We start from the raw sequence: 13203 nt of genomic DNA, 5'->3' as shown, positions 1-13203 counted from the left end.
TGGAATTGATTGATTGAACTTTTTAGTCCCACCCAGTCTGCCGTTACCACTGCAGCCAGGCCCACCCAACTGGCCACGCCCACCCAATGGGCCACACCCAGCCAATGGGCCACACCCACCCGGCACTCGACGATGCATAAGTGGGTTTTGGGTTGCAGTTTGGGCACTCAGTCTCTAAAAGGTTCGCCATCACTGAGATAGAGCATTAAAAAAATGCTAAAAATAGATATCAGATTTAAAAATCATTTCCCCTTAAAAGTTTTCAAAACAAAGTAAATATTTCAAAATCTGATATAATGTTAATAAAGCCTACAACAAGACTGGACCTGTGAATAAAGGAAATTTCATAGTGGATGCATGTACTAGGCATTTTGAAATGAGATGGGTGACAAATAAGTTTAATAGAGATAGATAGATAGATGACAGACAGACAGACAGACAGACAGACAGACAGACAAATAGATAGACAGGCAGGCAGGCAGGCAGGCAGACCGACTGACTGACCGACCGACCGACTGACCGACAGACAGACAGACACACAGACAGACAGACACACAGACACACAGACACACAGATACATAGAGTTACACAGATATACACAGATAGATAGATAGATAGACAGATAGATAGATAGATAGATAGATAGATAGATAGATAGATAGATAGATAGATAGATAGATAGATAGATAGATAGATAGATAGATAGATAGATAGATAGATACACAGATACACAGATACACAGACAGATAGATACACAGATAGATACACAGACAGATAGATATATAGATAGATAGATACACATACATACATACATACATACAGATAGACAGACAGACAGACAGACAGACAGACAGACAGACAGACATTAAGAAAGATCCATTCCATGTCCTGCACTTCAACAGCCAAATAGTGTTTAATCCAAGTCTTTTTTATTGGAAATCTTTTTTATTGGAGAAGACCAATGGTGTTTTTTTAATTTGAGAAGACCAAATTACTTGGTGCAATCTCCTTAACATCATTGATCTTCTCCAATAAAAAAGACCATGATACAGTTTCAAGAACAAACCTCTGGTACTCACAGACATAGTTAGAAGTGAGGATTAAATGTTGTTCCCCAGGAATGCATCAAAATAGAGAAATTACATCGACCCAATTTCTAGGTGTCTGTAAATAATATGTGCCTCATTTACTCTGTTTACCCACTGACTTCAATTGTCCATAGGTAGCTGCTGAGTATGTCAAGAATACCACCTTGCTTCTCATTGGGGTTATCTGTGTGGCAGCTTCTGTTGAAAAGTGGAATTTGCACAAACGGATTGCCTTGCGCATGGTTATGATGGCTGGAGCAAAACCAGGCATGTGAGTGAATCAGCTTGTTCTGGTCTGTGGTCTGCTACAAGAGAATAACCAATTGATAAAGCGTGTGGTAAACATTTGATAAGTGCATAATAAAGACATTTTAAAGATACAGGAAGTCCTCAACTTACGACCACAACTGAGCCCAAAATTTCTGTTGCTATGCATGACATTTGTTCTGTGAATTTTGCCCCATTTTATGACCTTTCTTGACACAGTTAAATGGATCATTACCTTTGTTAATAACACGATTGTTAAGTGAATCTGGCTTCCCCATTGACTTTGCTTGTCAAACGGTCACAAAAGTTGATCACATGATCCCGGGACACTGCAACCATCACAGATATGACTCAGTTGCCAAGCATCCGCATTTTGATCACATATCCATGACGTTGCTAAAATGGTTGTAAGTGTGAAAAACGATCATGTCACTTTTTTCAGGGCTGTTGTAACTGCGAATGGTCACTAAATGAACTGTTTTGTCAAGAAATATCTGTATAAGCACATTACATAAGTTTAGAAATCATTCTCATCTTTATTTCTGCTCCTGCTTATTTTCTTAATGCCTCTTTCCTGTCTACTCTGATGCTTCTGTTTTACCTTTGCAGAAACTATCAAAGTTCGTTGATTCTGTTATAATAATGTATATACGAAAGTTCCTTTTATCTTCAGCAGATTACTTAGACCACAGAAATTGAATCTCCACTCAGGCATCATTTTTAATTGCAAGAAGTAGAAAACATTATTTTTTTTTAAAAAAAGAGTTAAATTATAAAGAGGGGGACAATGAGTTTTTAACTGTGCCTCCCAAATGATTCTTCTTTCTTGAACTCTAGGCTGCTTCTTTGCTTTATGTGTTGCACCACTACCTTATCTATGTGGCTTTCCAACACATCCACCACAGCTATGGTGATGCCCATTGTAGAGGCAGTTCTTCAGGAACTTGTGAAGTCTGAGGAAGATCATGAGATGAATGGCACTGCAGGAAGCACCATCCGGGAAGAGAAAGAGACAATAAGTATGTCATCATCCTCATTGCTCTTTTAAATTCTTTTAGAGAGAGATGAGCAAAGTTCAAGTTGCTATGGCAAGTCATACCTACATGTGCCCTCTGCCTTTACCTAAAAACTCGAAAGGGAATTTTCATAGAATCATAGGACTAGAAGGGAGCTCAGAGATCTTCTAGTTCAATCATCTGCTCAAGGCAGGAGACTTACACCAACCCAGTCAAATGGTTGTCCATTGATGAAGTTGGCTTGAATGTGATCTGGACACCTAGCAAGCCAAACTCCAGAATGCACAAAGATCTGGACTTACATTCCAAGCTCAGCTTCTCTTTGGCTTTCCACCAGAAAACATGAAAACTGGGCAGAGGAAATATTATAGTCAATATACATGACCAATTTTAATCTCCAGCTGAATACATAAACAGGACTAAACTGGCTGGAAGAGATTGTTTCATTCAGTCCTGGCTCCTTGGGACCCAGATAAGAGGAAGCAAATCAGATAAATGAAGCATATCTGATGAGCAGCTGATTTCAGTTGTTTCACAAATTAGTAACAGATTGGAAGAAAGCAAATCAATGCTCCACAATTACAAAGATTTTTCATGATCCTCCTTAATTATCATGGAAGACAAGGTTATTAATAGCTTGTCAGGAGCTTTAATCAACTTGTGGAGATCAGTGGACAAATTTGGAATTTTGGAAGCACATTATAGGCCCTCTCTAAAAGGGGTTTTCAACCATCATTTTATTTTTTGAGAAGATCTCTGAGGTCCATGTGGTGTCCAGAAGCTTTGCCAGATAATCAAGCAATGCTTGAGACCGACCCTAACCCTCCCTCCTTTTTTTGTCTCTTTTATTTTAGGTCTCCATGACAAACATGGTCAAGGCTCCCTGGAGCTCATTTTCATCAACGAGGAGTAAGAATGAAGCCTGTCCAGCTCTAATGGACATTTGAACCCTTTCAGGTCACAATGAGATAACATACCAGGAGCAGAAAATGAGATATTATATCAAGAGAGATTTAGGGGTTTGAGAGGTTTAAGAGAGGAAAGAATGACATGTATTGTTGTGATGTTTATCTAAGTAAGTAAGTAAGTAAGTAAGTAAGTAAGTAAGTAAGGAAGGAAGGAAGGAAGGAAGGAAGGAAGGAAGGAAGGAAGGAAGGAAGGAAGGAAGGAAGGAAGGGATTTTCTCCTGAGGATAAAAGCCAAGCATATTTTTGCTACATTGCACATTCTTGGTTTTTAATTAATTTAATATTCAGATACTCCTTCCCCCCAGTTTTCACTAGAATTATCACCAATGAGAAAGAGAATCAACTAACTTCCCACCCAAAAGACCTGACCTGTCCCTTCCTTCACTGTCCCTGGCATGCTTCCACCATACTGAATTCCTTCTGCATAGCTCAGAACTAGAACTGGAACCAGAACTAGAATAAGCAGAATTGCATTGGGATGCAAATCTCCAATGACCTCTCTATAAGATGAAACAAAGCTGAGATGGATTTTTAAAAACTGCATTTGCAAAGAGATTTCTTTATCACAGTGTTCTCTTCCAGCACTGCAATGGCATGGAAGCTAATAGCAGCTTATTGGACAGATGCAAATGGCACAGCTGTTCTCCAAACCAGTCTTCCATTTTCTATGTGCTGGAAAAAACAAGGCTGAAAAGAAGCTGTAAATGAAATTGCTCTGTCCTCATCTTTTGTTTTCCCAGGCAGGCGTACTAAACACCTGTTTGAGCTTCTTACATCACTTGCATGAATCTAAGTATCAGCCTATCATTTGTTGCAGGAATGCTGGGATAACAAAACTGGATACAGAGCACCATGATTCCCTGGGAATATATGCTATGGCACACCTGTGATTCATTATTAATGTTTATCCTTTTTTATTTCCCCTTGTTATCTGTAGTGCTACAACTGCCGATTTCAGCTCTCTGATGCAGTCCAAGGTATTTTTAGAGCATGCATTTGTGCTTCAATAACTCTCTACATCTTTCACAAGGACTATATTAGAATAGTAAAATAATGATGGATCAATCCTCTCCTTTTTTGTGCAAAACTAAGCCACATTTTGTTGCTTAGTGAGTGGAAATGAAAACACAATCTCGTAGAATGGAACCATGGCAGATATAGAATATGTTGAGGAAGACAATGCTGGGTTTCAGAGTTCAGTAACCATGATCTAGATCACAGGTCTTTATATCCAAATGTACTGACAGAAGCCCAGATGCAAACCCAATCAGTCCCTGCTCAGTGGTCTGTGGTCTTCATAACAGGCCATAGAACCCCTGAAGATACCAGCACAGTTGCCAGATCAGGAAATATACTCTTGACACAACAGTAACTAAACCCTGAAGCCCAATACTGTCCAACAGTTACTAGCCATGAAAGTCTACACCAGTATAATCTGTTGAAGACTTTTTGATTTGCAGTCCTAGGGTTAGATTCAAGAGTTAGATTAAACAAGGGTTAGATTCAGAAACCTAAAGGACCCTTTCCGTATTCTATATTAATATAAACTTAAACTGCATTATTAAAATTAGTAGCCATATCTACAATGCTGATCTGGTTTCATTTAGGATTCTATCCAGTTCTAGGACACTGGCCTTAATATTCTCTAAGTTATTCAGGCTCTAAGTTATTCAGTTATTCAGGCATGAAGACAGTTTGATAATATTGGATTTATATTTCAAAGCAATTTGGTTGTTAGAATTCTTTTTCCTTGAGTTTCCTTTGGTTGTTAGAATTCTTTTTCCTTGAGTCAGCTATGAGTATTGTTGTTCTTGAAGTTTTATACATGGGTGGTTATCATTAATCTGACTGAGTATTTCAATAGGATATTGAATATAATATATAATCGATTATTCTTTCTGTGGGCACCAACTGTTCTTTGGCTATTGGATTGATGGGACAGAAATCTCTAGTTACAAATCTATTTAAAGTCATCCAAAATCCTCTGATTCTCTGTGAGCAGATGAAAGCAAATCTTTGTTAAGCAATGCTAATAAATAGGATGGAGTTGGAGGAGAATCCATGGGACAATCTAGCTATGTTTGAGTGAGTGGCTAGAAGATGAGACTGGCCAAAAAGAAGTTGGATGACTAGATCAGCTCCATGTTGCCTGGGAGAGCCCTACACATTTGCTAATATCTGAACCAAGAGATTACGATGTGTTGGAATACATGTTAGAATGTATTTTGTATTGCCTCAATTACAAAATTATTCAGCCAGTAGATGGCAGCGTTTAGTCTGTATCTATGGTTATAATCTATGGTTCCTTTTATTCTGAGGAAAGTTTCCTGTGAGAGCAGCAAGGCTCATGGTGATTGCACACTGTACATTTTATTTGATCTGTATGGCTATGTAACCATCCTCTGCTACCAATCTGTATGGCTATATAATAATCCTCTGCTACAGGAGCACCATCCAGAAACTGGGCAGGAGGCTCTAAGACTAGTTGAGAGCTATGCAGCAGAAGTCTGCCAGATGAGTGGCACTTGATGAAAGTCTGTTAGTGTTACACTTAAATCTGCCATGGTTCTATTTTTGGCTTTGGGTTTGGGGTTTATTTTCTCCTTAAAGGAGCAGATTCTCACTTTGCGGGATCTTTCTAGACTCATTGGTTTTCCTAGAACAACAGATAGAATAGAAGCTGTGGTTAACTTTGGCTGGTATAACAATTACAAGCCTACAGTAGTGATTCATGTCCCCATCACATCACATCTCAACAGCTGCAGCTCATTCTACATGGGGCTGTCTTTGAAGTCACCTGGAAGCTTCAGTTGCCTAGATTAGTCATCTGCTAATCAGTGGCAGTAGATTTAATACCAGTATATGGTCACTGCACTGACTGCCAATTTCACTTCATGTGGCTTAACTTCTAGATATTTATACAACCACCTCCCCCAACAAACAAGACCTGGCTTAATATGAGCTAATAGGAAATTTCTTCTTTGGAAAACATTTTTGGAATCAAAATCCTTCTTACTAAAATGAGAATTGATAGGAATAATGCATTCCCTCCACCCCATGGATACTATTAATGCAATCTCTGTTCTTCTAAATATTCATTACTCAGAAGAAACAAAAGATAAGATAACCTTTATTGTCATTTTTTTTACTGTGGGCACAACAGCACACATCAAAAATGAAATTTAGTTGCCCACTCTTAAAGTGAAACACATACATGACTCATACAGGAAATGGTCATGCTGCATATGTTGATTTTTCAGGAAAACATTTTCTTTAGTTTAAAACTTGTTCTTAGTAGATTAGGCAGTTGTTTTAACCAAGTTGCCAAACAATTTAACCTTTGGAAATATTCCTAGAAGAACTTATTTGGGGTGGGGGTGTGATGGTTGAAGATGATGAAAAGCGATATTTTCTAATAAAATATTTCTGGCCCCTCAGAACATGAATGGGGTACACATGATAGCCAATACGATTGGAACAATGAATTCCAGAACAAATGGGCAACATCTACCCCAGGTGAGGTCATTATTTTGTGTGGATACAAACTATAAGTCCAAGTTCAATATGAATTCGTTTCTGAACTTAACTAGTCACATCATAGCTTATTTTTGGGATAGTGAATTAAACTTAGCCTGCTCCAGGAAAAGGATTAGATTCAAACATGCTGCAATTTCATGGTTAACCACAATAATTTCCTATGCTATAGTAAGATAACCATTTCCAGATGTTAATTCTTATAGAAAACTAGACTGGTTGTTTCAGGGCAGTTGACTACTGTGCTGTGCAATGACTAGGCAGTGCAGCTCTAGATCAACTACGTTATAAGTAGAAAATGGAGCAAGGAACTCCATGGCTTGAAGAACAAATTGACTGACTGAAGATAAACATGTTTTTAAAGTTTCTAATCAGAGCATATTCAACAAGCTGTTAGCCAGTTTGCAAGGCCAGAACAAGACATAGTTTCAGCTTTCAACTTTGTATTTAAAGATTTTCTTCATAAACAGGGGAAAAAGCAATCCTTTCCTTTCATAGAACAATGGCAACCCTATTTATCTATTCAACTCTTCTTTCTCTCTGTTAAATATGTTGCTTGTCTCTCTGTTAAATGTCTAATAAATAACACAAAAAATACAAAAAAAGAAACAGCATTCATTGAGTTTTTAAAAATAAGCTTGAACAACAAAACAGCAGTTTGAGCAGGATACATTGGAGTAGTAAATACAAGTGAAGACAACAGTTTATATAGAATATTCAATTTCCTGCTCATAGGTAGAATCCTATGTCTGTATGCTTGTGGCCTTCCAGATGTTGATGAACTACAATACCCAGCAACTCTTTTATCTGATCCTTCTCTGATGAGCTCCTGGGATTTATCATTTACCAATACTTATTGGGCTACAAATTCCACATATCTCTTTGAAGAAATGTTCAGGTGGATTCCAATAAGAGAATGAATGTATAGTTGCTAAAGTTTCTCGGGGTGGAGGGGCTGGAAAGCAAGGCAAGGAAGCCTTTGGAAAAGGAGTGAGGGCTGGTGGGTACCTTAACTCACTTAAGCCAGTCCAGTTTTGGAAAACAGACTGCAAGGTACAGGCTTGTGGTGAGTTATCCCCACAGCGAGTTGGCTGGGGCGATGTGATGGGGGTGAGGTGTCCCACAGCAAGATGGTGGCAGTGAGGTGATGGTGAAGAGATGGTGGCAGTGAGTTGTCCCATTCTGAAATCAAGACCTATCTAATCCAGTTTTCTAAGTTACATGGCAGTCAATCAGATGTATATTATTTGTCCAGTACTACATTTATTATTCAGTTTTCCTCTGAGAGTACAGTATGAGCACCTGAAGTTTTCCTTCAATTTAGCCTCACTATAACCAATCTGTGAAGTAGGTTGGGCATGGTGTTTGTTCATAGTGTCGCCCCTGGATTGCACAATTCAGGAACAATTTGAACCAGGGTCTTTCCAGTCCAAAAGTGTCTTTTCTAAGTACAAAAAGACTGCACATCAGTCTCCTACTCTTGTTTTTCCCTGGCAATTAGTAAATAATCTTGTAAATAATCTATTTTTATTGATGAAAATTATTGCAGTTGTGTGATTTCAGTTTGAAGTTGTTTATGATAATTTGTCCCATGTTGGCACTCAGCAAATTTGTTGGGGCTTCAGCTATCAGAATTCCGAGACAGCAAGGGCAACATTTCCATGCTGATCAGGAATTCTGAGAATTGCAATCTCAACATTTCTTCATAACCCTAGGTTGGACAATGAAGAATGAAGATTAGTTTCTATGTTTTTTTTAAAGCTAACATATGAACAAACATACATGATGTGGCTTTTTTCCAGACTCAAATCCTTGTTCTGCCACCTCAGCCTCAAAATTTGGACCAAGATAGCAAGCAGCAATATCCATCCAAGCATGATCATATGGTCTGCAAATGCCTCTCACTGAGCATTTCCTATGCAGCAACTATTGGTGGACTTACAACCATCATCGGTACTTCCACCAACCTCATCTTCCTAGAATATTTCAATAAGTAAGTATTAATATACTCTGAGTGAAACTGATGGGAAACCATATGTGTTTTCCTGACCCCAGGCATATTTTTTTCTTATCCATTAGTTTCACAAGATATTTACTATAAATTAAGGAAACAGGCAGGCATGATGTTCTTTCCACACTGGCTAAAGAAATTTCCATCACATCATGATCTGGGAATTATATCCTAAGAAGGAGAATTTGAGGAAATGGGGATGTTTAGTCTCTAGAAGAGAAAATTGAAGGGGATAGATTCACACTTGAAAGAGTGCTGCATAGAAAAGGGCTAAGATTTTTTTTCCTTAGTGGGTATTGTCTTAAAGTACAGAAGACAAAACAATAGCTATAAGTTATAAAATGGCAGATTCCATCTGAATGGTAGGGAACACATCCTAAAAGATAACAGTCTGGCAGTGGAACTAATGATAAGAGAATAGACAAGTTCTATGTTGCTGGATATGTTCTAAGCAAGATTAGACAGTTGTTGTTTGCCAATGATTTAACCTGGAATCTTGCATCAAGCAAAAAGTTGGATTTTATACAATCGCTTCCAATTCTTTCCTGCAAATGGTGAGAAAGTATCAAATGAAGCTCATCTACATGGAAAAGCTCACATCTAAGACCATGAGTTTGATGGAAGATAAGAAAGTACTTGAGGAGCCAAGAAACCTGTGAAGATTTGTTTTCTCTTCCTTGTCTGTTTTATATTCTTCCCTACATTGATACAGTTCTAGGTAGGGCTGTCATGAGTGTAGCATGCAAAATCGAGATATATGCATTACTGTTCATAAACTATGGTCACGTTAGAGCTGTGAGCAATCATATTCTCACAAAGGCCCAAAGCTGTATAAGCCTTTGATTAGACAACTCACAATGGCATAGAATGGACATACCTGACAAATGGGTTCTGCATTCAATCTTTTTCTTTCTTGTCTTTTTCCCCCCTGTTTATTATTATTATTATTATTATTATTATTATTATTATTATTATTTATTGAATTTATATACCACCCTATCTCCCTTACGGGACTCAGGAAGGTGAACAGGCGATAATAAAAACCACGATAAATATACACAAGTTTCTGTTCTAAAATCAAATTAAATAACAGGCCTGCTCTAAAAGTACCCCATACAAAACCATCTTCTTTCTTTGTTTGATCTTCTTTCCTTGGCCTGATAAAACAGGTTTAAAACAGTATAATTGAATCACTGTAAAAATCATAAGTTCTTCCACACTAAGGTAGAGTAAGAGTTGTAGTGAATTGGGGATGCTTGTGGAAGCTTAAGTAAATTGATTATGAATATATGTCTTTTAATTTCTTCCCAGCCATTACCCAAATTCTGATGTGGTGAATTTTGGAACCTGGTTCTTGTTCAGTTTACCTATCTCTCTCATTATGCTGGTGTTAACCTGGTTCTGGATGCATTGGCTTTTTCTTGGTTGCAAGTAAGTGAAACTGTGATGGAATGTAGTAGGCTAGATTCCCAGGCTGGGGGTGGGGGCATTCCAGAGGAATTAGAGACAACTTGGTCCAGATATTATGTGTAGGAGAAAGAGACTGAAAGACAGCCCCTCCCTAATAGTTCCCAGAGTATATGGGAGATGCAGATAATAGAGTGCTTAGTCTGGTAAGATTCTGTCTATAGGTATGGAAACAATAAAAAATTTGACTTGGAAGAATTACCATATGTTATTCTTAGTTTTTGAGTCCGACAGAAACCTGCCCTATTTACCAACATTCCCAATCTATAGTAAGAGTGCTACAACATGCTGGTATTACACCAACAATATCCCAGTGTCCACTATGGAACATCAAAACTATGAAATGGAGGCCAAGGACTAGCATCAGCAAGTATCAGATAATATATTCATAATTACAGTTAAAATAATTGGGCTGCAACATCCAGATAAGCAGTAGATGAAGGCACAGAATATGGAAACAATTTAATGTTGGGATTTTTGTAGCCCAACTCTGGTAACCTGAATGATTCTTGTATTCTTCTGTTTCTAATAGCAGGTTTTGTTTTCAACTGTTTTAGATTTTGTATCATTTGTTTTAGTTAAATCTTTTAAAAAGGAGCCTGTTTTGCAATCCTGAGGATTATTATAAAGAAAGAAATTGTTTCCATGCTAGTACACAAATAGCAGGAAGCTGGCAATGACCTCAAGTTGTCATTGGCCTTACCTGGAAGGGCTCCAATTAATCTCTCAAGACATTTTGTTTCCTAATAAAAATAAGATATAATAAATCAGAAATAATGTATACTCTTGCAACAGGTCTGAACATGATTTTTGCACAATGAACAGTTACATTCTGTTGGCACTGCCAACTTCAAATGTTTTTTATTACAAAATGTACATTTTGTGGCTTATTAATTTGTAATTCTGTTTACTGCAATATACTCAAGAATGTATTATATTGAAAACTTGACATAGCAATAAGCCAAAAGTTGGAGTTATAAAGAAGCCCAAAGCTAGGCTGTCTGTTACAAGTAATGGGAAAAATATGGCAGTAGGAAGTCGGAAGCTGAAAGAGAGGGGATAAGATGGCCCACCAAACAGAAGTCAAGCAAAAAGCCAATTCTTATCAAAGGAGAATGTCCCAAGTCAGTAGGATTTCCTTTCCCATGCTTCCAATCTTATTCAGTTTACCTATCTCTCTCATTATGTTGGTGTTAACCTGATTCTGGATGCATTGGCTTTTCCTTGGTTGCAAGTAGTAATAGTAGTTTTCAGAATTGGATCACAAGAGCCGTAAGTGCCATTGCCCATATCTTCTGGTATGATATAAAATGTAAACTCAAAGCAAAAAAGAATTGGAAAGCAAAGTAAAAAATTGAAACTACTTTGGTTAAATCAAAAAAGGGATCTCGCTGATCAGATGCCCGTTCAAACTGAGATGTAAATCGCAGTTGTTTGGTTTTGACCTTCACACTTTGGTTAAACTGAGGTAGACCTAAGATATGTATATATTGTTTACTTGCACTGATGTGGTAAATAATGTGGGTCAGATGCTGGCTTATATACTCCTGTGATCTGATTCAGAAAAACTCTTCTTCAATTGCTGTGCTTAGAAACACCAATTCCAAAATGAACGATGGTGTTAATCCATTTCATTTCAGGGGAAAATCCACAGAGGACTTTAAATACTTTATGAACTAAATCTACACAGAAGGACCTCCTTCTGTTCCTTTTTATGAGTGCTGAGGAACAAACTCATTTGGGAAACTGAGTACATTTTTCTGACATTAATTCAGTTCTCCCCAGGGTGCAGATGTCAGGACTAATATAAATTTGCTGCAAATCTTTCTGCAGTTCCATACTCTAACTACTGCGTTCTGTTTTCCCATCTCTTGTTTATTTTCAGTTTCAAAGAAACCTGTTCAATAAGCAAGAAAAAGAAGACCAAGAGGGAAGAAATGTCTGAGAAGAGAATCCAAGAAGAATATGAAAAGCTGGGAAATATTAGGTAAGGAATAGGGTACCTATTTTGCTTATTGTATACATATAATCAATCTGCCATTTTCCAGACATATTAGAACTCCTATGATTTTCACATATGATAGCTGGCTGAAAGTTCCAGCTGTTACTGTTTCAGTACATTTGGAAGTGCCAGATTGAGAAAGACCACTCAATTATATATCAGTGGACCAAGATCCAAGAAACAGCATGGATGAAGTCAACCTGGAGGAGCTGCCTTCTACATTCTGAGTAGAACTAATCAACAAAGTATTGGGTTGTGGGATTCTGTTTTAAATGCTTCTTTTAAAGTATACATACTGTAAATATTTCTTTTCTAGCTATCCTGAAATGATGACTGCATTCTTCTTCATCTTGATGGCTTTGCTCTGGTTTACAAGAGAGCCTGGGTTTGTTCCAGGCTGGTCTTCCTTCTTTGAACAGTAAGTATCTACTTAGAAGCACAATGTCAGGCTTCCTGATAAGGACTCAACTGTAAATCAGAGATCTCATCTCATATGATGGCTTAGTTTGACTGTTAGCTAGACTTAGCCAAAGATTCTTAGCTATATTAGAATCTTAACAGCAGACCAGTATCTGACTATCCTTGCCATTATGGAGTTTTTGTTTTCAAAATTTAATCAGTTTACTATCCTATAATTGCAGTCCTGTGTCAGCCGTGACCAGGGGGGCGTTTTATCAGGTTCGCCTGATCCACCAGTTGCGCCCTTTTCTGGACCGGGACGCTCTGCGCACAGTCACTCAGGCTCTCGTCACCTCCCGCCTGGACTACTGTAATGCTCTATACATGGGGCTCCCTGTGGGGAGCATCCGGAGACTGCAACTGGTCCAGAATGCGGCCGCGCGGGCGGTGT

The 13203-nt window shown here is 38.1% G+C and overlaps 1 protein-coding gene across 1 annotated transcript in view; it reads left to right on the top strand.

Moving 5' to 3' along the window:
* SLC13A4 (solute carrier family 13 member 4) overlaps positions 1-13203 on the top strand; it is a 28998-nt gene that overhangs the window by 11615 nt on the left and 4180 nt on the right. Inside the window, exons 4-12 of the mRNA XM_029287310.1 lie at positions 1223-1359; positions 2193-2374; positions 3226-3280; positions 4277-4316; positions 6778-6855; positions 8676-8866; positions 10196-10315; positions 12237-12338; positions 12670-12771. Of these exons, the coding sequence (XP_029143143.1) occupies positions 1223-1359; positions 2193-2374; positions 3226-3280; positions 4277-4316; positions 6778-6855; positions 8676-8866; positions 10196-10315; positions 12237-12338; positions 12670-12771 (1007 nt within the window). The remainder of the gene's footprint in view (positions 1-1222; positions 1360-2192; positions 2375-3225; positions 3281-4276; positions 4317-6777; positions 6856-8675; positions 8867-10195; positions 10316-12236; positions 12339-12669; positions 12772-13203) is intronic.

Source organism: Protobothrops mucrosquamatus, unplaced genomic scaffold, assembly GCF_001527695.2.
Source record: "Protobothrops mucrosquamatus isolate PMUCROS unplaced genomic scaffold, P.Mucros_1.0 scaffold_293, whole genome shotgun sequence".
Taxonomy (NCBI): Eukaryota; Metazoa; Chordata; class Lepidosauria; order Squamata; family Viperidae; genus Protobothrops; species Protobothrops mucrosquamatus.
This window is presented reverse-complemented; position numbering and strand designations above follow the sequence as displayed.